Source organism: Salmo salar, chromosome ssa10 (assembly GCF_905237065.1).
Source record: "Salmo salar chromosome ssa10, Ssal_v3.1, whole genome shotgun sequence".
In the NCBI taxonomy this organism is placed as follows: Eukaryota; Metazoa; Chordata; class Actinopteri; order Salmoniformes; family Salmonidae; genus Salmo; species Salmo salar.
This window is the reverse complement of record NC_059451.1, coordinates 78555521-78573688: the sequence shown is the minus strand read 5'-3', so window position 1 is coordinate 78573688 and position 18168 is coordinate 78555521. Positions and strand designations below refer to the sequence as shown.

Genomic DNA, 18168 nt, shown 5'->3' with positions numbered 1-18168 from the left:
TTACTTTTAAAACAATTCAACAATGAAGTAATAATATACTTGATAACTTTGTGATGCAAAAAAAGAAAGAAAAACAAATAAAGAAACTCACCTTATTTTCAATTGCCCTAGTGGTAAAAAAAAAGAACAGAATTAGGAATTAGAATATGCAGAATAGCAGGATCTCTATGGGGAAAAGACCTCAAAAAGTAGAAACTGGTACAGAATGCAACAGAAAAAAGCTGTGCCCAATTTTTCAAGCTCTTAAAATACATACACAATCTCTAAAACAGACCTCGTGATTTTACTTAACATGTCTTGGAAAGTGATCTTTATCCAACAGTAAATGAATAACAATCCAAATACAGTTGTATAACATGATAGAAAGCATTGATTTCAAAACCTCTAGAAACTAGTTACATGTTGCTCCATTTAGACTCAATTGAGATGAGTATCAACTATAGCAGTGATTTGCATGTTTGAAAGAGATATGGGCAGCTCAGCACTCTAGTGTAGAACATTACCAAGGGTCCACCCTGGACGGTAACAGTACAGGATAGTGGTTCTGAGATATAGCATTTTAGTTCTCTTGGTGTATCAGCATGACAAAATATAAATAACACAAACTAAGAAAGATTTCCTTTAATGGCAATTTATTAGAAAAGTTGTTCACTTTTACCTCTACTACAGTAAATCAACTGTCAAACAATTACATACATCTTGTTTCTGTTTCCTTCTGTTTCTTTCCATCTTCAAAAGAAACAAAGATTTTACACAGATTACATAGTCATGATATTAGTTGTAATGAATATCAGTATGTGTTTGACAGCTAGACATTGCAGGACAGTAGCCAGCCACGTCACACAAACACATCCCAATGACCTAAGAATCTCCCTGAAACATCTTCTTCCTGCCGTCCATGCCAGCCTTGTCGTCAATGTTCTTACGCCAGTCACCAACGTCACGCAAATCCTTATCCTGTGATGATTGAAAGGGTGAGAAGACATTGAAGGGTGGAATATTAAGGCCCAAAATTCCTTCAACATTGACAATGTCTCGCGATGCGATATCTCTGTAATATATTGTGTTAGCCTAATGGACAGATACTCACCTCTTTCTTCTCGTCTTTCTTCACTTGTTTTAGGTTGGATCTCAGATCCATGGTCACCTTGTGCTTGGAGCCCAGCAGAGCCTGGAGCATAGCATCAGCAGACATACGCACTTTCTTCAGAGCTGGCTTCTTGAACTTGCCCCTCATGTCAATGATTTTTATGTTTAGGTCTATAACCTGGTGGGTGGAATTGTTATACAGGAAAATCAGTGATTTAGGAGGGCTCAATGGAGGAAACATATACAAAGTTTGGACGCACCTACTCATTCCAGGGTTTTTCTTTATTTTCACTATTTTCTACATTGTAGAATAATAGTTCAGACATCAAAACAATGAAATAACACATATGGAATCATGTAGTAACCAATATATTTTATATTTCAGATTCTTCAAAGTAGCCACCCTTTGTCTTGATGACTACTTTCTGCAGTGATACGCCATCCCATCTGGTTTGAGCTTAGTGCAACTATCATTTTTTTTTCAACAGGACAGTGACCCAACACACCTCCAGGCTGTGTAAGGGCTATTTGACCAAGAAGGAAAGTGATGAAGTTCTGCATCAGATGACCTGGCCTCCACAATCACCTGACCTCAACCCAATTAAGATGGTTTGGGATGAGTTGGCCCACAGGGTGAAGGAAAAGCAGCCAACAAGTGCTCAGCATATGTGAGAACTTCTTCAAATCTGTTGGGAAAGCATTCCAGGTGAAGCTGGTTGAGAGAATGCCAAGAGTGTGCAAAGTTGTCATCAAGGCTGGTGGTTAGAGTGTTGGACTAGTAACTGATAGGTTAAAAGATCAAATCCCAGAGCTGACAAGGTAAAAAATCTGTTGTTCTGCTCCTTAACAAGGCCATCATTGAAAATAAGAATTAGTTCTTAACTGACTTGCCTAGGCTAAGGGTGGCTACTTAGAAGAATCTAAAATATAATTAGATTTGTTTAACACTTTTTTGATTACTACATGATTCCATGTGTTATTTCATGGTTTTGATGTCTTCAATATTATTATACAATGTAGAAAATAGTCAAAATAAAGAAAAAACCCTGAATGAGTAGGCGTGTCCAAAATTTTGACTGTTACTGTATATACAGTATATACAGTAAATTCAATCAGTGTAGATGAAGGGGAGGAGACAGGACAAAGAAGGATTTTTAAGTGCCTTTGAACGGGCTATGGTAGTCGATGCCAGGCGCTCCGGTTTGAGTGTGTAAAGAACTGCATCGCTGCCGGGTATTTCATGCTTAACAGTTTCTCATGTGTATCAAGAATGGTTCAACACCCAAAGGACATCCAGCCAACTTGACACAACCGTGGGAAGCATTGGAGACAACATCAGCCAGCATCCCTGTGGAACGCTTTCGACAGCTTGTAGAGTCCATGCCCAGACGAATTGAGACTGTTCTGAGGGCAAAAGGGGGTGCAAAATTAGGAAGGTGTTCCTAATGTTTTGTAGACTCATATATATATATATATATATATATATATATATATATATATATATATATATATATACATACATACACACACACACACAGTTGAAGTTGGAAGTTTACCTACACTTGGGTTGGAGTCATTAAAACTCGTTTTTCAACCACTCCACAAATTTCTTGCTAACAGACTATAGTTTTGGCAAGTCGGTTAGGACATCTACTTTGTGCATGACACAAGTAATTTTTCCAACAATTGTTTACAGACAAATTATTTCCCTTATAATTCCAGTGGGTCAGAAGTTTACATACACTAAGTTGACTGTGCCTTTACACAGCTTGGAAAAATCCAGAATGAAGTCATGGCTTTAAAAGCTTCTGAAAGTCTAATTGACATCATTTAAGTCAATTGGAGTTGTACCTGTGGATGTATTCCAAGGCCTACCTTCAAACTCTGTGCCTCTTTGCTTGACATCATGAGAAAATCTAAAGAAATCAGCCAAGTCTGGTTCATCCTTGGGAGCAATTTCCAAATGCCTGAAGGTACCACGTTCATCTGTACAAACAATAGTACGCAAGTATAAACACCATAGGGCCACGCAGCCGTCATACCGCTCAGGAAGGAGACGCGTTCTGTCTACTAGAAATGAAAGTACTTTGTTGCAAAAAGTGCAAATCAATCTCAGAACAACAGCAAAGGACCTTGTGAAGATGCTGGGGGAAACAGGTACAAAAGTATCTATATCCACAGTAAAACGAGTCCTATATCGACATAACCTGAAAGGCCGCTCAGCAAGGAAGAAGCCACTGCTCCGAAACTGCCATAAAAAAGCCAGACTACGGTTTGCAACTGCACATGGGGGACAAAGATTGTACTTTTTGGAGAAATGTCCTCTGGTCTGATGAAACAAAATATAACTGTTTGGCCATAATGAACATCGTTATGTTTGGAGGAAAAAGGGGGAGACTTGCAAGCTGAAGAACACCATCCCAACCGTGAAGCACGGGGGTGGCAGCATCATGTTGTGGGGGTGCTTTGCTGCAGAAGGGACTGGTGAACTTCACAAAATAGATGGCATCACGAGGAAGGAAAATTATGTAGATATATTGAAGCAACATCACAAGACATCAGTCAGGAAGTTAAGGCTTGGTCGCAAATGGGTCTTCCAAATGGACAGTGACCCCAAGCATACTTCCAAAGTTGTGGCAAAATGGCTTAAGGACAACAAAGTCAAGGTATTGGAGTGGCCATCACAAAGCCCTGATCTCATTCTATAGAAAATGTGTGGGCAGAACTGAAAAAGCATGTGTAAACTTCTGACCCACTGGGAATGTGATGAAAGAAATAAAAGCTGAAAGAAATCATTCTCTCTACTATTATTCTGACTTTTTACATTCTTAAAATGAAATGGTGATCTTAACTGACCTAAGACAGGGAATTTTTACTAGGATTAAATGTCAGGAATTGTGAAAATCTGAGTTTAAATGTATTTGGCTAAAATGTATTTAAACTTCCGACTTCAACTGTACATATATATACACAACATTAACAATGTCTACACTGTATTTCTGATCAATTTCATCTTATTTTAATGGACCATTTTTTAAAATTTTCTTTCAAAAACAAGGACATTTCTATGTGACTCCAAACTTTTGAATGGTAGTGTATATATATTATACTAATACAATTGAAAAAAAGAAAGAGAATTTGTTTAACAAGTCAGAAAACAAGATAGGGAGTCAAAATTATTGGCACCCCTGTTTTCAATACCTTTCTATACCTCACCCTGCGAGGATTACGACACAGACATTTTCTCAAATGTTTTATGAGACTGGAGAAATATATATATATATATAAAATACAGTACCAGTCAAAAAAGTTTGTACACCTACTCATTCATAGTTTTGATGTCTTCACTATTATTATAAAATGTAGAAAATAGTAAAAATAAAGAAAAACCCTGGAATGAGTAGGTGTGTCCAAACTTTTGACTGGTACTGTATATACACAAATACTTTATTGTAAATAAGAATAGAATATGTATCTCAACATTTCTAGATTAATGTGGATGCTACCATGATTACAGATAATCCTGAATGAATTGTGAAAAATGATGAGTGAGAAAGGTGGGTCAAAGATCATACTCCCAAGACATGCTAACCTCTCCCCATTATCAGTAACAATTCATCCAGTAATTTCCTTAACCATGGAAGCATCCACATTAACGTAGCAGTGTTTAGAAACATATATTCCTATTTACAATAAAAGTGACTCCAAAATGACAGAATACATTATTTAACATTAATTTCTATTTGGCACAAAATAATCTGAAACAATGAAAACTAACTGAAAATGCATCCAACAAGATTGTACGCTCCCAAACTTTATGTAGTCATTGCGTGCTAGGAATATGGGACCAAATGCTGAACTTTTGAGTACTTAATTTATAAGAATTTTTAGGGTAGTCAATAATTTTGTCCCCTAACTTTTTGAGAAAAATGATATTACTTGTTAAACAATATCGCTTTCTCTGAGCAATTGTATTCCTATAAAACAATATAATTTCCTTTTTTTTGCATAAAATATAGCTCAAAATGTTTATTATATATTTTATATAGTCATTATTGCTCATCTTTATCAAGGGTGTCAATAATTTTGAACCCCACTGTATGGTAGATAGAACAGAAAGTATTCACACCGATTGACTTTTTCCACATTTGTTGTGTTACAGCCTGAATTGTAAATTGATATAATTTAGATTTTTTGTCACTGACCCACAAACAATACCCCATCATTTCAAGGTGGAATTATGTTATTTCTAAATGTGTACAAATTAATAAAAAATGGAAAACTGAAATGTCTTACAATAAGTCAATAAGTATTCAATCCCTTTGTTATGGCAAGCCTAAGTAAGTTCAGGAGTAAAAATATGTTTAACAAGTCATATAAGTTGTATAGGCAGCACTCAGTGCGCAGTAATATAGTTTGAAATGATTTGTTTGAATGACTACATCATTTCTGTACCCCACATATACAGATAATTGTAAGGTCCCTCAGTCGAGCAGTGAATTTCAAACACAGATTCAACCACAAAGACCAGGGAGGTTTTCCAATGCCTCACAAAAAAAGGGTAGATGGGTAAAAAAAAACAAAAAAACAGACACTGAATATCCCTTTGAGCATGGTGAAGTTTTTAATTACACTTTGGATGGTGTATCAATACACCCAGTCACTACAAAGACACAGGCGTACTTCCAAACTCAGTTGGTGGAGAGGAAGGAAAGCGCTCAGGGATTTCACCATGAGGCCAATGGTGACTTTAAAACAGTTACCAATTGTAATGGCTGTGATGAGAAAACTGAGGATGGATCAACAACATTGTAGTTACTCCACAATGCTAACCTAAATGTCAGAGTGAAAAGAAAGAAATCTGTACAGAATACAAATATTCCAAAACATGCATCCTGTTTGCAATAAGGCACTAAAGTAAAACTGCAAAATATGTGGCATATAAATGAACTTCATGCTCTTAATACAAAGTGTTACGTTTGGAGAAAATCCAACACAACGTCTCATTGAGTACCACTCTTCATATTTTCAAGCATGGAAAAGAGCTAACCGGAAAATCCTAGAGGAAAACCTAATAAAGCCAAATAAACACTGGAGTTGCTTACTAAGACAACATTGAATGTTCCTGAATGGCTTAATAAGAGTTTTGACTTAAAATGGCAAGACTTAAAAATTGTTGTCTAGCAATGATGAACAACCAACTTGATACAACTTGAAGAATTTAAAAAAATAATTATGTGCTAATACTGTACAATACAGGTTTGCAAAGCTCTCAGAGACTTACCCAAAAAGACTCACAGCTGTAATTGCTGCCAAAGGTGATTCTAACGTGTGTATACTTATGTTAATTATATAATAGTGTATTTTATTTTTATTTGTCATTTTTTTGTTGTTAGAATTTTTCTTCCACTTTGACATTAGTGTATTTTGTGTAGATCATAGACCAAAAAAATGACAATTAAATCCATTTTATTCTGTTAAAATGTTTGTTGGGGTGTGAATACTTTCTGAAGGCACTGTATAAATATTTATATTGAAACATAAATCAATTAAAAGAGGGTTGCTTACCTCATTGCAAACCATGACTGCTTTGTATTCTAAGTTGTATCTCTCCTCATCAATCACATTAATTTTGTCGTATATCTTTGTGCAAAGGTCCTAATGAAATAATACAACAAAGAAAAATGTTACCACCAGCATATAATACCTATTTTTATGCCTTAACTTCCTTGGTACAGCTGAACCTGATAGAAGCACAACTCATACAGCACACTGTATCAAGCAGGTATGATATGTTTTCATAATATCTGTGAATATCTGAATATCATACCACCAAATCATCCTTGGAGTGGGGAATCTCCAGAAGAGGGCAGTTCTCGTCCATGTATCTCTCCCTTTCTTTAACTTTCTCTAATGCTTCAGCTTCGAGCAAATCCTTAGCGACTGCCAGCATACAACTCTGGAGACACATTTATGACAACGTATATTTTGACAGTTGATAAGACGATTGACCAATATCTCCCTTTGTTTTACTACTTTATAAAAAAGTATGTATTATTAAGATTTTTATACATTATTTACATTTATTTATGTTTTTATTACATAAAAAACAAAACATTAAAGGAAGGGCTGAGTGGGATTCCTTACCTTCAGAGTATGCTTACGGCTTGAGGACACATTGCCTTTCTTGCTATTGGACAAAGGAGAGAAAGTCAGGTTTAGTAACACTCCAAACCAACTCATATTACTCATAATCCAATTCTGAATGATGTCTCTGCACATTTTTTTTTTTAAGTGTTCCACTGTCCATACTTGCATATTTTTGTTGTTGCTATAAAAAGCATCATTCAAACATGGATTTATGGCACAGGGGACAAATGTTTTTTTTATTTAGTGCAGAGACTATTCAGAATGGGATTCTGATTTAATATGAGTTGGTTTGGAGTGTTTTGGAGCATTTTCCAACATGCTTTAGACACATTTTCATAATGCATTGTAGTCAATGGCAAGTTTTCTCTGTAAGGAAACAAGATATAAAACAACGGTTTGGGGGATCAACTACAAATCCAGATAGAGTGAAAATAAGGCCATGTAAAAATGAGTGAACGACCCCTTTGAAACAAAACATGCAAACGAATTGGCATATACTTACTCAGCCATCTTGGGTGTTTGGAGTCTTCTATTCCTAGAAATGCAAAACAATAATAATCATGAAATGTGTACTTATAACAGCAAACATTTTACCAACAATACTGGTATATCCTCCATCAACTATACAAATACGGAAACTATACCAATATGATTACTGATACTATTATATACAGTCCCAGTCAAAAGTTTGGACACTTATTCCAGGGTTTTTATTTATTTTTACTATTTTCTACATTGTAGAATACTAGTGAAGACATCGAAACTATGAAATAACACATATGGAATCATGTAGTAACCAAAAAATGTTAAACATATCAAAATATATTTTATATACTTCAAAGTAGCCACCCTTTGCCTTGATGACAGCTTTGCACACTCTTAGCATTCTCTCAACCAGCTTCATGAGGTAGGTACCTGGAAACATTTCAATTACCAGGTGTGCCTTCTTAAAAGTTATTTTGTGGATTTTCTTAATGCGTTTGAACCAATCAGTTGTATTGTGACCATTTATTTAATTTTACCTTTATTTAACTAGGCAAGTCAGTTATTTTCAATGACAGCCTAGGAACAGTGGGTTAACTGCCTTGTTCAGGGGCAGAATGACAGATCTTTACCTTGTCAGCTCAGGGATTCGATCTTGCATCCTTTCGGTTACTAGTCCAACACTCTAACCACTAGGCTACCTGCTGTCACTACAATTTAGAGGTGGTATACAGAAGATAGCCCTATTTGGTAAAATACAAAGTCCATATTATCCATCTTTGAATGATTCTGTTTACAGCAACAACAAAAATATGCAACAGCGTCTCTTCAACCTCAGGAGGCTGAAGAAATGTAGCTTGTCACCAAAAACTCACAAACTTTTACAGATGCACAATCGAGAGCATCCTGTCGGGCTGCATCACTGCCTGGTACGGCAACTGCTCCACCCACAACCGTAAGGTTCTCCAGAGGGTAGTGAGGTCTGCACAACGCATCACCGGTGCAAACTACCTGCCCTCCAGGACACCTACACCACCCGATGTCACAGGAAGGCCAAAAAGATCATCAAGGACAGCAACCACCCGAGCCACTGCATGTTCACCCCACTGTCATCCAGATGGCGAGGTTAGTACAGGTGCATCAAAGCTGGGACCGAGAGACTGAAAAACATCTTCTATCTCAAGGCCATCAGACTGTTAAACAGCTGCCAACATACTGACTCAAATCTCTAGCCACTTAATAATTAAAAATTGGATGTAACAAATGTATCCCTAGTCACTTTAAACAATGCCACTTTATATGTTTACATACCCTACATTACTCATCTCATATGTATTTACTGTACTCTATACCATCTACTGCATCTTGCCTATGCCGTTCGGCCATCACTCATACATATATTTATATGAACATATTCTTATTCATTCCTTTACACTTGTGTGTATAAGGTAGTTGTTGTGAAATTGTTAGATTGCTTGTTAGATATTACTGCATGGTCAAAACTAGAAGCACAAGCATTTTGCTACACTCACATTAACATCTGCTAACCATGTGTATGTGACCAATAAAATTTGATTTGATTATGTCAAGAATGGATGACGCAAACTCAATTGCACTCCACACTGCTCTATCCCACCTGGACAAAATGAACATCTATGTGAGAATGCTGATCATTGACTACAGCTCAGCGTTCAACACCATAGTGCCCACAAAGCTCATCACTAAGCTAAGGACCATGAGACTAAACACCTCCCTCTCCAACTAGATCCTGGACTCCCTGATGGGCCGCCCTCAGGTGGTAAGGGTAGGCAACAACATGTCTGCCACACTGATCCTCAACACTGGGGCCTCTCAGGGGTGTGTACTTTGTTCCCTCCTGTACACCCTGTTCACCCATGACTGTGTGGCCAAACACGACTCCAACACCATCATTAAGTTTGCTGATGACACAACACTGGTACGCCTGATCACCAACAACGATGAGACAGCCTATAGGGAGGAGGTCAGAGGACTGGCAGTGTGGTGCCAGGACAACAACTTCTCCCTCAATGTGAGCAAGACGAAGGAGCTGATCGTGGACTACAGGAAAAGTCAGGCTAAACAGGCCCCCATTAACATCAACAGAGCTGTAGTGGAGCAGGTCGAGAGTTTCAAGTTCCTTGGTGACCACATCACCAACGATCTATCACGGTCCAAACACACCAAGACAGTCGTGAAGAGGGCATGACAAAACCTTTTCCCCCTCAGGAGACTGAAAATATTTGGCATGGGTCCCCAGATCCTCAATAAGTTCTACAGATGCACCATCGAGAGCATCCTGACCGGTTGCATCACCGCCTGGTATGGTAACTGCTCGGCATAAGGCGCTGCAGAGGGTAGTGCGTATGGGCCACTACATCACTGGGGTCAAGCTTCCTGCCATCCAGGACCTATATAATAGGTGGTGTCAGAGGAAAGCCCATCAAATTGTCAGAGACTCCAGTCACCCAAGTCATAGACTGTTTTCTCTGCTACAGCATGGCAAGCGGTACCGGAGCGCCAAGTCTAGGACCAAAATGCTCCTTAACAGCTTCTACCCCCAAGCCATAAGACTGCTGAACAATTAATCAAATGGTCACTGGACAATTACATTGACCCGCCCCACCCCCCCTCCAATTGTTTTGTACATTGCTGCTACTCGCTGTTATTATCTATGCATAGTCACTTCACCCCTTCCTAAATGTACAAATTACCTCTAACCTGTACCTCCTCACACTGACCCGGTACCGGTACCCCCTGTATAAAGCCTCATTATTGTTATATTATTGTGTTACTTTTTATATTTTTTTACTTTAGTTTATTTGGTAAATATTTTATTAACTCTTCTTGGACTGCGTTGTTGGTTAAGGGCCTGTAAGTAAGCATTTCACGGTAAGGTCTACACTTGTATTCGGCGCATGTGACAAATAAAGTTTGATTTGATTTGAAATGAGCAAAGAGAAATGACAGTCCATCATTACTTTAAGACATGAAGGTCAGTCAATCCGGAACATTTCAATAACTTTAAAAGTTTCTTCAAGTGCAGTCGCAAAAAACATTAAGCGCTATGATGAAACTGGCTCTCATGAGGACCGCCACAGGAAAGGAAGACCCAGAGTTACCTCTGCTGCAGAGGATAAGTTCATTAGAGTTAATTGCACATCAGATTGCAGCCCAAATAAATGCTTCATGGAGTTCAAGTAACAGGCACATCTCAACATCAACTGTTCAGAGATGACAGTGCGAATCAGGCCTTCATGGTCGAATTGCTGGAAAGAAACCACGACTAAAGGACACCATCCAATAAGAAGACGAGACTTGCTTGGGCCAAGAAACACAAGCAATAGAGATTAGACCGGTGGAAATCTGTCCTTTGGTGTAAATTTCAGATTTGATATTTTTGGTTCCAACCGCCGTGTCTTTGTGAGACGCAGCAGAGTCGGTGAATGGACGATCTCCGCATATGTGGTTCCCACCATGTCACTTTGGTGGTGTCACTGTCAGTAATTTATTTAGAATTGAAGGCACATTTAACCAGCATGTCTACCGCAACATTCTACAGTGATACGCCATCACATCTGGTTTACACTTAGTGGGACTATCATTTATTTTTCAACAGGACAATGACCCAAAACACCCCTTCAGGCTGTGTAAGGGCTATTTGACCAAGAAGGAGAGTGATCGAGTGCTGCATCAGATGACGTGGCCTCCACAATCATCCGATCTCAACCCAATTGAGATGGTTTGGGATGAGTTGGACCACAGAGTGAAGGAGATGCAGCAAACATGTGTTCAGCATATGTGGGAACTCCTTCAAGACTGCTGGAAAAGCATTCCTCATGAAGCTGTTGAGAGAATGCCAAGAGTGTGCAAAGCTGTCATCAAGGCAAAGGGTGGCTACGTTTCTCTTTGCTTATTTGAGCTGTTCTTCCCATAATATGAACTTGGTCTTTTACCAAATAGGGCTGTCTTCTGTATACCACCCCTACCTTGTCACAAACAACTGATTGGCTCAAACGCATTAAGAAGGAAAGACATTGCAAGGCACACCTGTTAATTGAAATGAATTCCAGGTGACTATCTCATGAAGCTGGTTGAGAGATTACCAAGAGTGTGCAAAGATGTCATCAAGGAAAAAGAGTGGCTACTTTGAAGAATCTAAAATATCAAATATATTTTAATTTGCTAAACACTTACGGTTACTTTCTGTTTCCATATGTGTTCTTTCATAGTTTTGATGTCTTCACTATTATTCTACAATGTAGAAAATAGTAAAAAGGAAGAAAAACCCTGGAATGAGTAGGTGTGTCCAAAGTTTGACTGGTACTGCAGGTTTAGATAAATTGAGAATGTTAGACAGGTCAATACAAAACAGTTTCCCTTTTTTCAAGCACATCGAATAACAGCACTCTAGATTGTTTCTAATTTGTGTTATTGAGTATGTCCCTTCTTATAATTGCCCCCACTCTCCCATACTTCCAACAGGGGCCATGCAGCCAGAATTTACAATGGACTTCTTTGCTTGGGTTTGTAATGGAGACAAGTAATTAGAATACATTCTGAATCTCTTAAGCTCAGCCGACTCAATCTTTGGTCTGGGCTCGGGGTGTCCCCGGAGATGGGAACGTTATCTTGAGTTGAGTGGAGGAGATCTAAATTGGTCCTAGATCTTGTCTTAAGTGGCTCTACTTTATGTCAGACTTGTCTCCGAGAGGTCACAGTAAGCCAACACGACAGCTGGTGGTGCCTTCTAGAACATCCCTTAGATGACCAAGACGTTAGGCCATGATAGGCCAAAAATAACTGCTTCTGCTCTATCAGGTCTGTTCAGTGCACTAACTCAACTGTCTCCACTCTTCATGATTACATACACTGAATAGATGTATTGTCAAAATAAATTTATAAGCATCTCTTTTTCTTTCGAGGGTAACTATTGTTCAGATTCAAATTCAGATTAGTTTATTGTGTAATAAACCAAAGCCATGAATGTCTCATAATGCTATTTAAAGGAGTAGAGTTCTCAAAAACTTCAGTCCAAGACAGTACATTTCAGACCTGCAGAAGAGCGGGTACTTCACAGAGCGGCACAGTACTTTTAAAACTGGAATAGTATCACTCCAGCTTTAATAAGATCAACTACACAGGCATAGAGGTATTTACAATACAGCAACTCTTGTGTGCTGACATGTCAGCTGTTCAACTTGCCGTGGTATGGGGTCATCTATTAACAAAGACGTATCCTCACTATGCCCATGAACTCAAGTACAGTAACTCAAGCGCTTTAGTCATATCGAAAATCAAAACGCAGGACGTTTTTGCGGCTCCGAAAATGGAGTGGAGCTAATGTTGTGAATTAGGTTATACACTGGGTGTACTAAACATTAGGAACACCTGCCCTTTCCATGACATAGACTGACCAGGTGAATCCAGGTGAAAGTTATGATCCCTTATTGATGTCACTTGTTAAAGCCACTTCAATCAGTGTAGCTGAAGGAGTGGAGACAGGTTAAAGAAAGATTTTTGAGACATGGATTGTGTATGTGTGCCATTCAGAGGGTGAATGGGCAAGCCAAACTATTTAAGTGCCCTTGAAAGGGGTGTGGTAGGTGACAGGTGCACCGGTTTGAGTGTGTCAGGAACTGCAACACTGCTGGGTTTTTCACACTCAACAATTTCCTGTGTATATCAAAAATGGTCCACCACCCAAAGGACATCCAGCCAACTTGATACAACTGTGGGAATCATTGGAGTCAACATGGTCCAACATCCCTGTGGAACGCTTTTGACACCTTGTAAAGTCTATCCCCCAACAAGTTGAGGCTGTTCTGAAGGCAAAAGTGGGCGCAACTCAATATTAGGAAAGTGTTCCTAATGTTTTGTACACTCAGTGTATGTTCAGATGGCGAATTAGGTGATGTATCAGAGATGTCTACGATGTTGTAACAGGCTGTTTGGTTATGTCCAATATATGTTGACAGGAAGGAAAACATTTGTAGATCACTTTCAGATTTATGTCTTGTGGTGGTGTACCCTTTCAGCATGTCAAATCATCAGTCCATATATCAATCATTTACCACCCCATGGATAATTATACAGTTGATGTCTGCTCACTAAAACATATTTAATACCCTACTGGTACCTGAGAAACGTTTCTTTATGCAAATACTACTATTGAAATGTTACACATTAAGATACATCGACAACATAAATCAAGAAATACTGTACAAAACAACTGAAATATCAAATGTATTGAAATAAACCACGTAATTAAGTAATTTATGTATGCTTTTTAAACACTGATAATTTATATTTGAGTCATTTAAACATGTATCATTTTATTGCAATTCAGCCGACTATGAAAATATGTATTAGTGAGAGACATTACATTTGTTTAAATAGGAATAAAATGTAATAGACAGAGAGCATTATCATGTGAAGCAACAATCCAAAAACCTTAATTTATGATTACAGGAAATAAATCAATATTTCCAAAACATTCTAACACTCTTGGACTATAGCCAATGTTAATAGCCAATTAAAAAATGAGTAATCACATTCAAATACAATTACAATGCACAATACAATTCTCATACATTTCACAAATTAAAATGCATTTCACATGCTAAAATCTTTATACAAACAATCTTATTTTTCTCAACCAACAGCTAAGAAATTACATTCAATCTGTAATAGGCATATCACTATAATACTACAAGTACTCATGAATAAGTTGTCGCAAAGACGTCATGCTACTATATAGTAATTAAGTTTCTCCGAAAATCAAAATCTCTAAATGATTCTTCTTTCCTCTGGATAGTGTCTAACTAGATAGAAGTACAGAACAGAGACAGACTGGATGGTTCTCACCTTGGAACTGAGGAGAGCAGCACAGGCTTGTTAAGGGATGTCCAACTGACTGACTGACTGCAGGCAACTCAAGTGTTAAGAAGGTATAAATTGCATTCTCTGATCACTCTCTATAATCCTACATTCTCTTTATGGAATCGGATTACAGACCAAACCAATGGGATGACAAGGTCATGAAATACAGTACAGTGTTTCCCTGTTCGCTCCCCTCCCAAGCGTCTCCATTATAAATAACCCGTCCTTCAAGATTGTTGTTCTTATTACATTATCTTTTATTTAGCATATGCCATCACCCATAAGAAGCAGAGAGGGGTAGAACTTTAAAGGCCACTCACATCAACAGTAATAGAGAATGCTGTAATTCACACACATGCAGTATGTTCAGAACACCAGACATGCAACTGTCTGGCATCCATGTTGTATATTGTAAAAGGATGACAAACTATTAAACTGGTCATACCTCGGAGGCGTCATGTGTCTGGGATTGATGTCCGTGCCTCCTGAGGCGCCCAAAGGACCTGATGACAGTTCTCTCACTTTCGGATCTCTTACTGAAAGAAAAGTAAGATAGACAAGGATTTCAAGGATGATTTATGGATATTTATTTTACTACAAACTCAAGTTTTCATTATGGATGAAATAATGAACCTTGGAAACATATTGAGTGCTACTTGGAAACATTAATCAGCAATACCTAAATACTAACATTTGTAATCAGTTCTCGCTCTATTTTAACAAACCTAATGCAATGGTAAATCTACGCGATCACAGTAGCACTATAGGTCTGGGTGTATGTAAAATATTTTGGCTATTTTCACAGCCATTACCATGAGTGCAATAGCTGGAGGTGGTTCAAAAAGGCTGGGTTTTGATCAATAAACAAGTTGGAAGTGTGACACGGGTTTGTCCACTCACGGCATTCCATGGCTTAATACTTCATGCATTTGTCTCAAGTTTTGTAAGTTATTGACACCAGTGTGTCATGAACAACATTTGCATGAGCAACAATAATGGAATTCAAAATAAAAGCCCCCCCCCCCCATTACAACTGTAATTGTGAAAAAAAATGCCACAATTGGACTAAATAATATTACACAAGGTTGGAGTGTTATTATATACATTAAACAAAATACAATTGTTAGTTGAATTCGCACTGGGGGAATTGCATTGGGGGCATACTTACAGTGGCAAGAAAAAGTATTTGAACCCCTTGGAATTACCTGGATTTCTGCATAAATTGGTCATCAAAATTGATCTGATCTTCATCTTAGTCACAACAATAGATAAACACAGTGTGCTTAAACTAATGACACACAAAGTATTGTATTTTTCTTGTCTATATTGAAAACATAATTTAAACATTCACACTGTAGGTTGGAAAAAGTATGTGAACCCCTAGGCTAATGACTTCTCCAAAATCTAATTGGAGTCAGAAGTCAGCTAACCTGGAATACAATCAATGAGACGAGATTGGAGATGTTGGTTAGAGCTGCCCTGCCCTGTAAAAACATTCACAAAATTTGAGTTTGCTATTCATAAGAAGTATTGCCTGATGTGAACCGTGCCTCAAACAAAGAGATCTCAGAAGACCTAAGATTAAGAATTGTTGATATGAATACAGCTGGAAAGTGTTGCAAAAGTATCTCTAAAAGCCTTGATGTTCATCAGTCCGCGGTAAGACAAATTGTGTATAAATGGAGAAACTTTAGCACTGTTGTTACTAGGAGTGACCGTCCTGCAAAGATTACTGCAAGAGCACAGTGCAGAATTCTCTATGAGGTTAAGAAGAATCCTAGAGTGTCAGCTATAGACTTACATAAATCTCTGGAACATGCTAACATCTCTGTTGACGAGTCTACGATGTGTAAAACACTAAACAAGAATGGTGTTCATGGGAGGACACCGTGGAAGAATCCACTGCTGTCCAAAAAAACATTGCTGCACATCTGAAGTTTGCAAAAGAGCACGTAGATGTTCCACAGCGCTTCTGGCAAAATATTCTGTGGACAGATTAAACTGAAGTTGAGTTGTTTGGAAGGAACACACAACACTATGTGTGGAGGAAAAAAGGCACAGCACACCAAAACCTCATCCCAGCTGTAAATTATGGTGGAGGGAGCATCATGGTTTGGGGCTGCTTTGCTGCCTCAGGGCCTGGACAGCTTGCTATCATCGACAGAAAAATTAAGTTTATCAAGACATTTCGCAGGAGAATGTAAGGCTATCTGTCCGCCAATTGAAGCTCAACAGATGTTGGGTGATGCAACAGGACAACGACCCAAAACAGAAGTAAATCAACAACAGAATGGCTTCAGAAGAAAATATGCCTTCCGGAGTGGCCCAGTCAGAGTCCTGACCTCAACCCGATATAAAATGCTGTGGCATGACCTAGAGAGCGGTTCACACCAGACATCCTAAGAATATTGATGAACTGAAACAGTTTTATAAAGATGAATGGTCCAAAATTCCTCCTGACCATTGTGGAGGTCTGATCCGCAACTACAGAAAATGTTTGGTTGAGTTTATTGCTGCCAAAGGAGGGTCAACAAGTTATTAAATCCAAGGGTTCACATACTTTTTCCACCCTACACTGTGAAAGTTTACACGGTGTGCTCAAGAAAGACATGAAAGCACATTATTGTTTGTGTTATTAGTTTATATAAGGGCACCGGGCGAGACGCAGATGCAGACACGGGAAGCAGATGGTTTGAGTCTCTGATATTTATTAGTATCCATGGGGAAGGCAAGAGAATGGTCGTGGACAGGCAAAAAGTTCATGACAAGGTCAGATGTACAGAGTGGCAGGCAGGCTCGAGGTCAGGGCAGGCGGAATAGTCAGGCAGGCGGGTACAGAGTCAGAGCAGGCAAGGGTCAAAACCGTGAGGACTAGAAAAAGAGACAATAGAAAAAGCAGGAGCACGGGAAAAACACGCTGGTTGACTTGACAAGACTAACTGGCACAGAGAGACAGGAAACACAGGGATAAATACACTGGGGAAAATAAGCGACACCTGTAGAGTGTGGAGACAATCTCAACGACAGGTGAAACAGATCAGGCCGTGACAGTTTAAGTAGACTGTGTTTGTCTATTGTTGTGACTTAGATGAAGATCAGATAAAATTTTATGACCAATTTATGCAGAAGCCCAGGTAATTCCAAAGGGTTCACATCATTTTCTTGACACTGTATATGCACTGTACAACCTAACCTATGGATTGTGCACCCATGAAAGGGGCATATCATCCTACTCAGTGACACCCACAGAACACAACTATGTAGAGTTTACACAAATATTAGCATCTAGCTGTTATTGCAGGACTTTGACTGTGGGAAATCACCTCACTGTTCAGCCTATTGTGCATATTGACATTAACATTGCACACCCAAGAAATGGTGTATCAGCCTACTCAGTGACACTCACAGAACACAGCCGTGAAGAGTTTACTCAAATATTGGCATCGTCGCTCTTATTGCGGTAATCTGAAACCGCTGTGAAATAAGCAACATTAAGCTCACCAGTCAAATCAAATCAATTTTATTGGTCACATACACATGGTAAGC

General features: G+C 38.6%; 1 protein-coding gene across 2 annotated transcripts; it reads right to left on the bottom strand.

Annotated features, from left to right (window-relative positions):
* Window positions 1–615: 615 nt before the first annotated feature.
* On the bottom strand, window positions 616–14716 carry tnni2a.2 (troponin I type 2a (skeletal, fast), tandem duplicate 2). Of its 2 annotated transcripts, XM_045688118.1 has the most exons (8): window positions 14608–14668; window positions 11938–11994; window positions 7742–7774; window positions 7237–7279; window positions 6920–7048; window positions 6658–6747; window positions 1091–1267; window positions 616–957 (listed from the first exon to the last, which is right to left on the bottom strand). In XM_045688118.1, exons 3-8 carry the CDS (start codon window positions 7747–7749, stop codon window positions 862–864), a joined length of 543 nt encoding a protein of 180 aa, XP_045544074.1. In that variant the 5' UTR covers window positions 7750–7774; window positions 11938–11994; window positions 14608–14668; the 3' UTR covers window positions 616–861. The 2 variants fall into 2 exon arrangements, with proteins under 2 accessions (XP_045544074.1, XP_013980038.1); XM_014124563.2 differs by lacking the exon at window positions 11938–11994 and having other exon boundaries at window positions 14608–14716.
* Between the last annotated feature and the right edge of the window lie 3452 nt (window positions 14717–18168).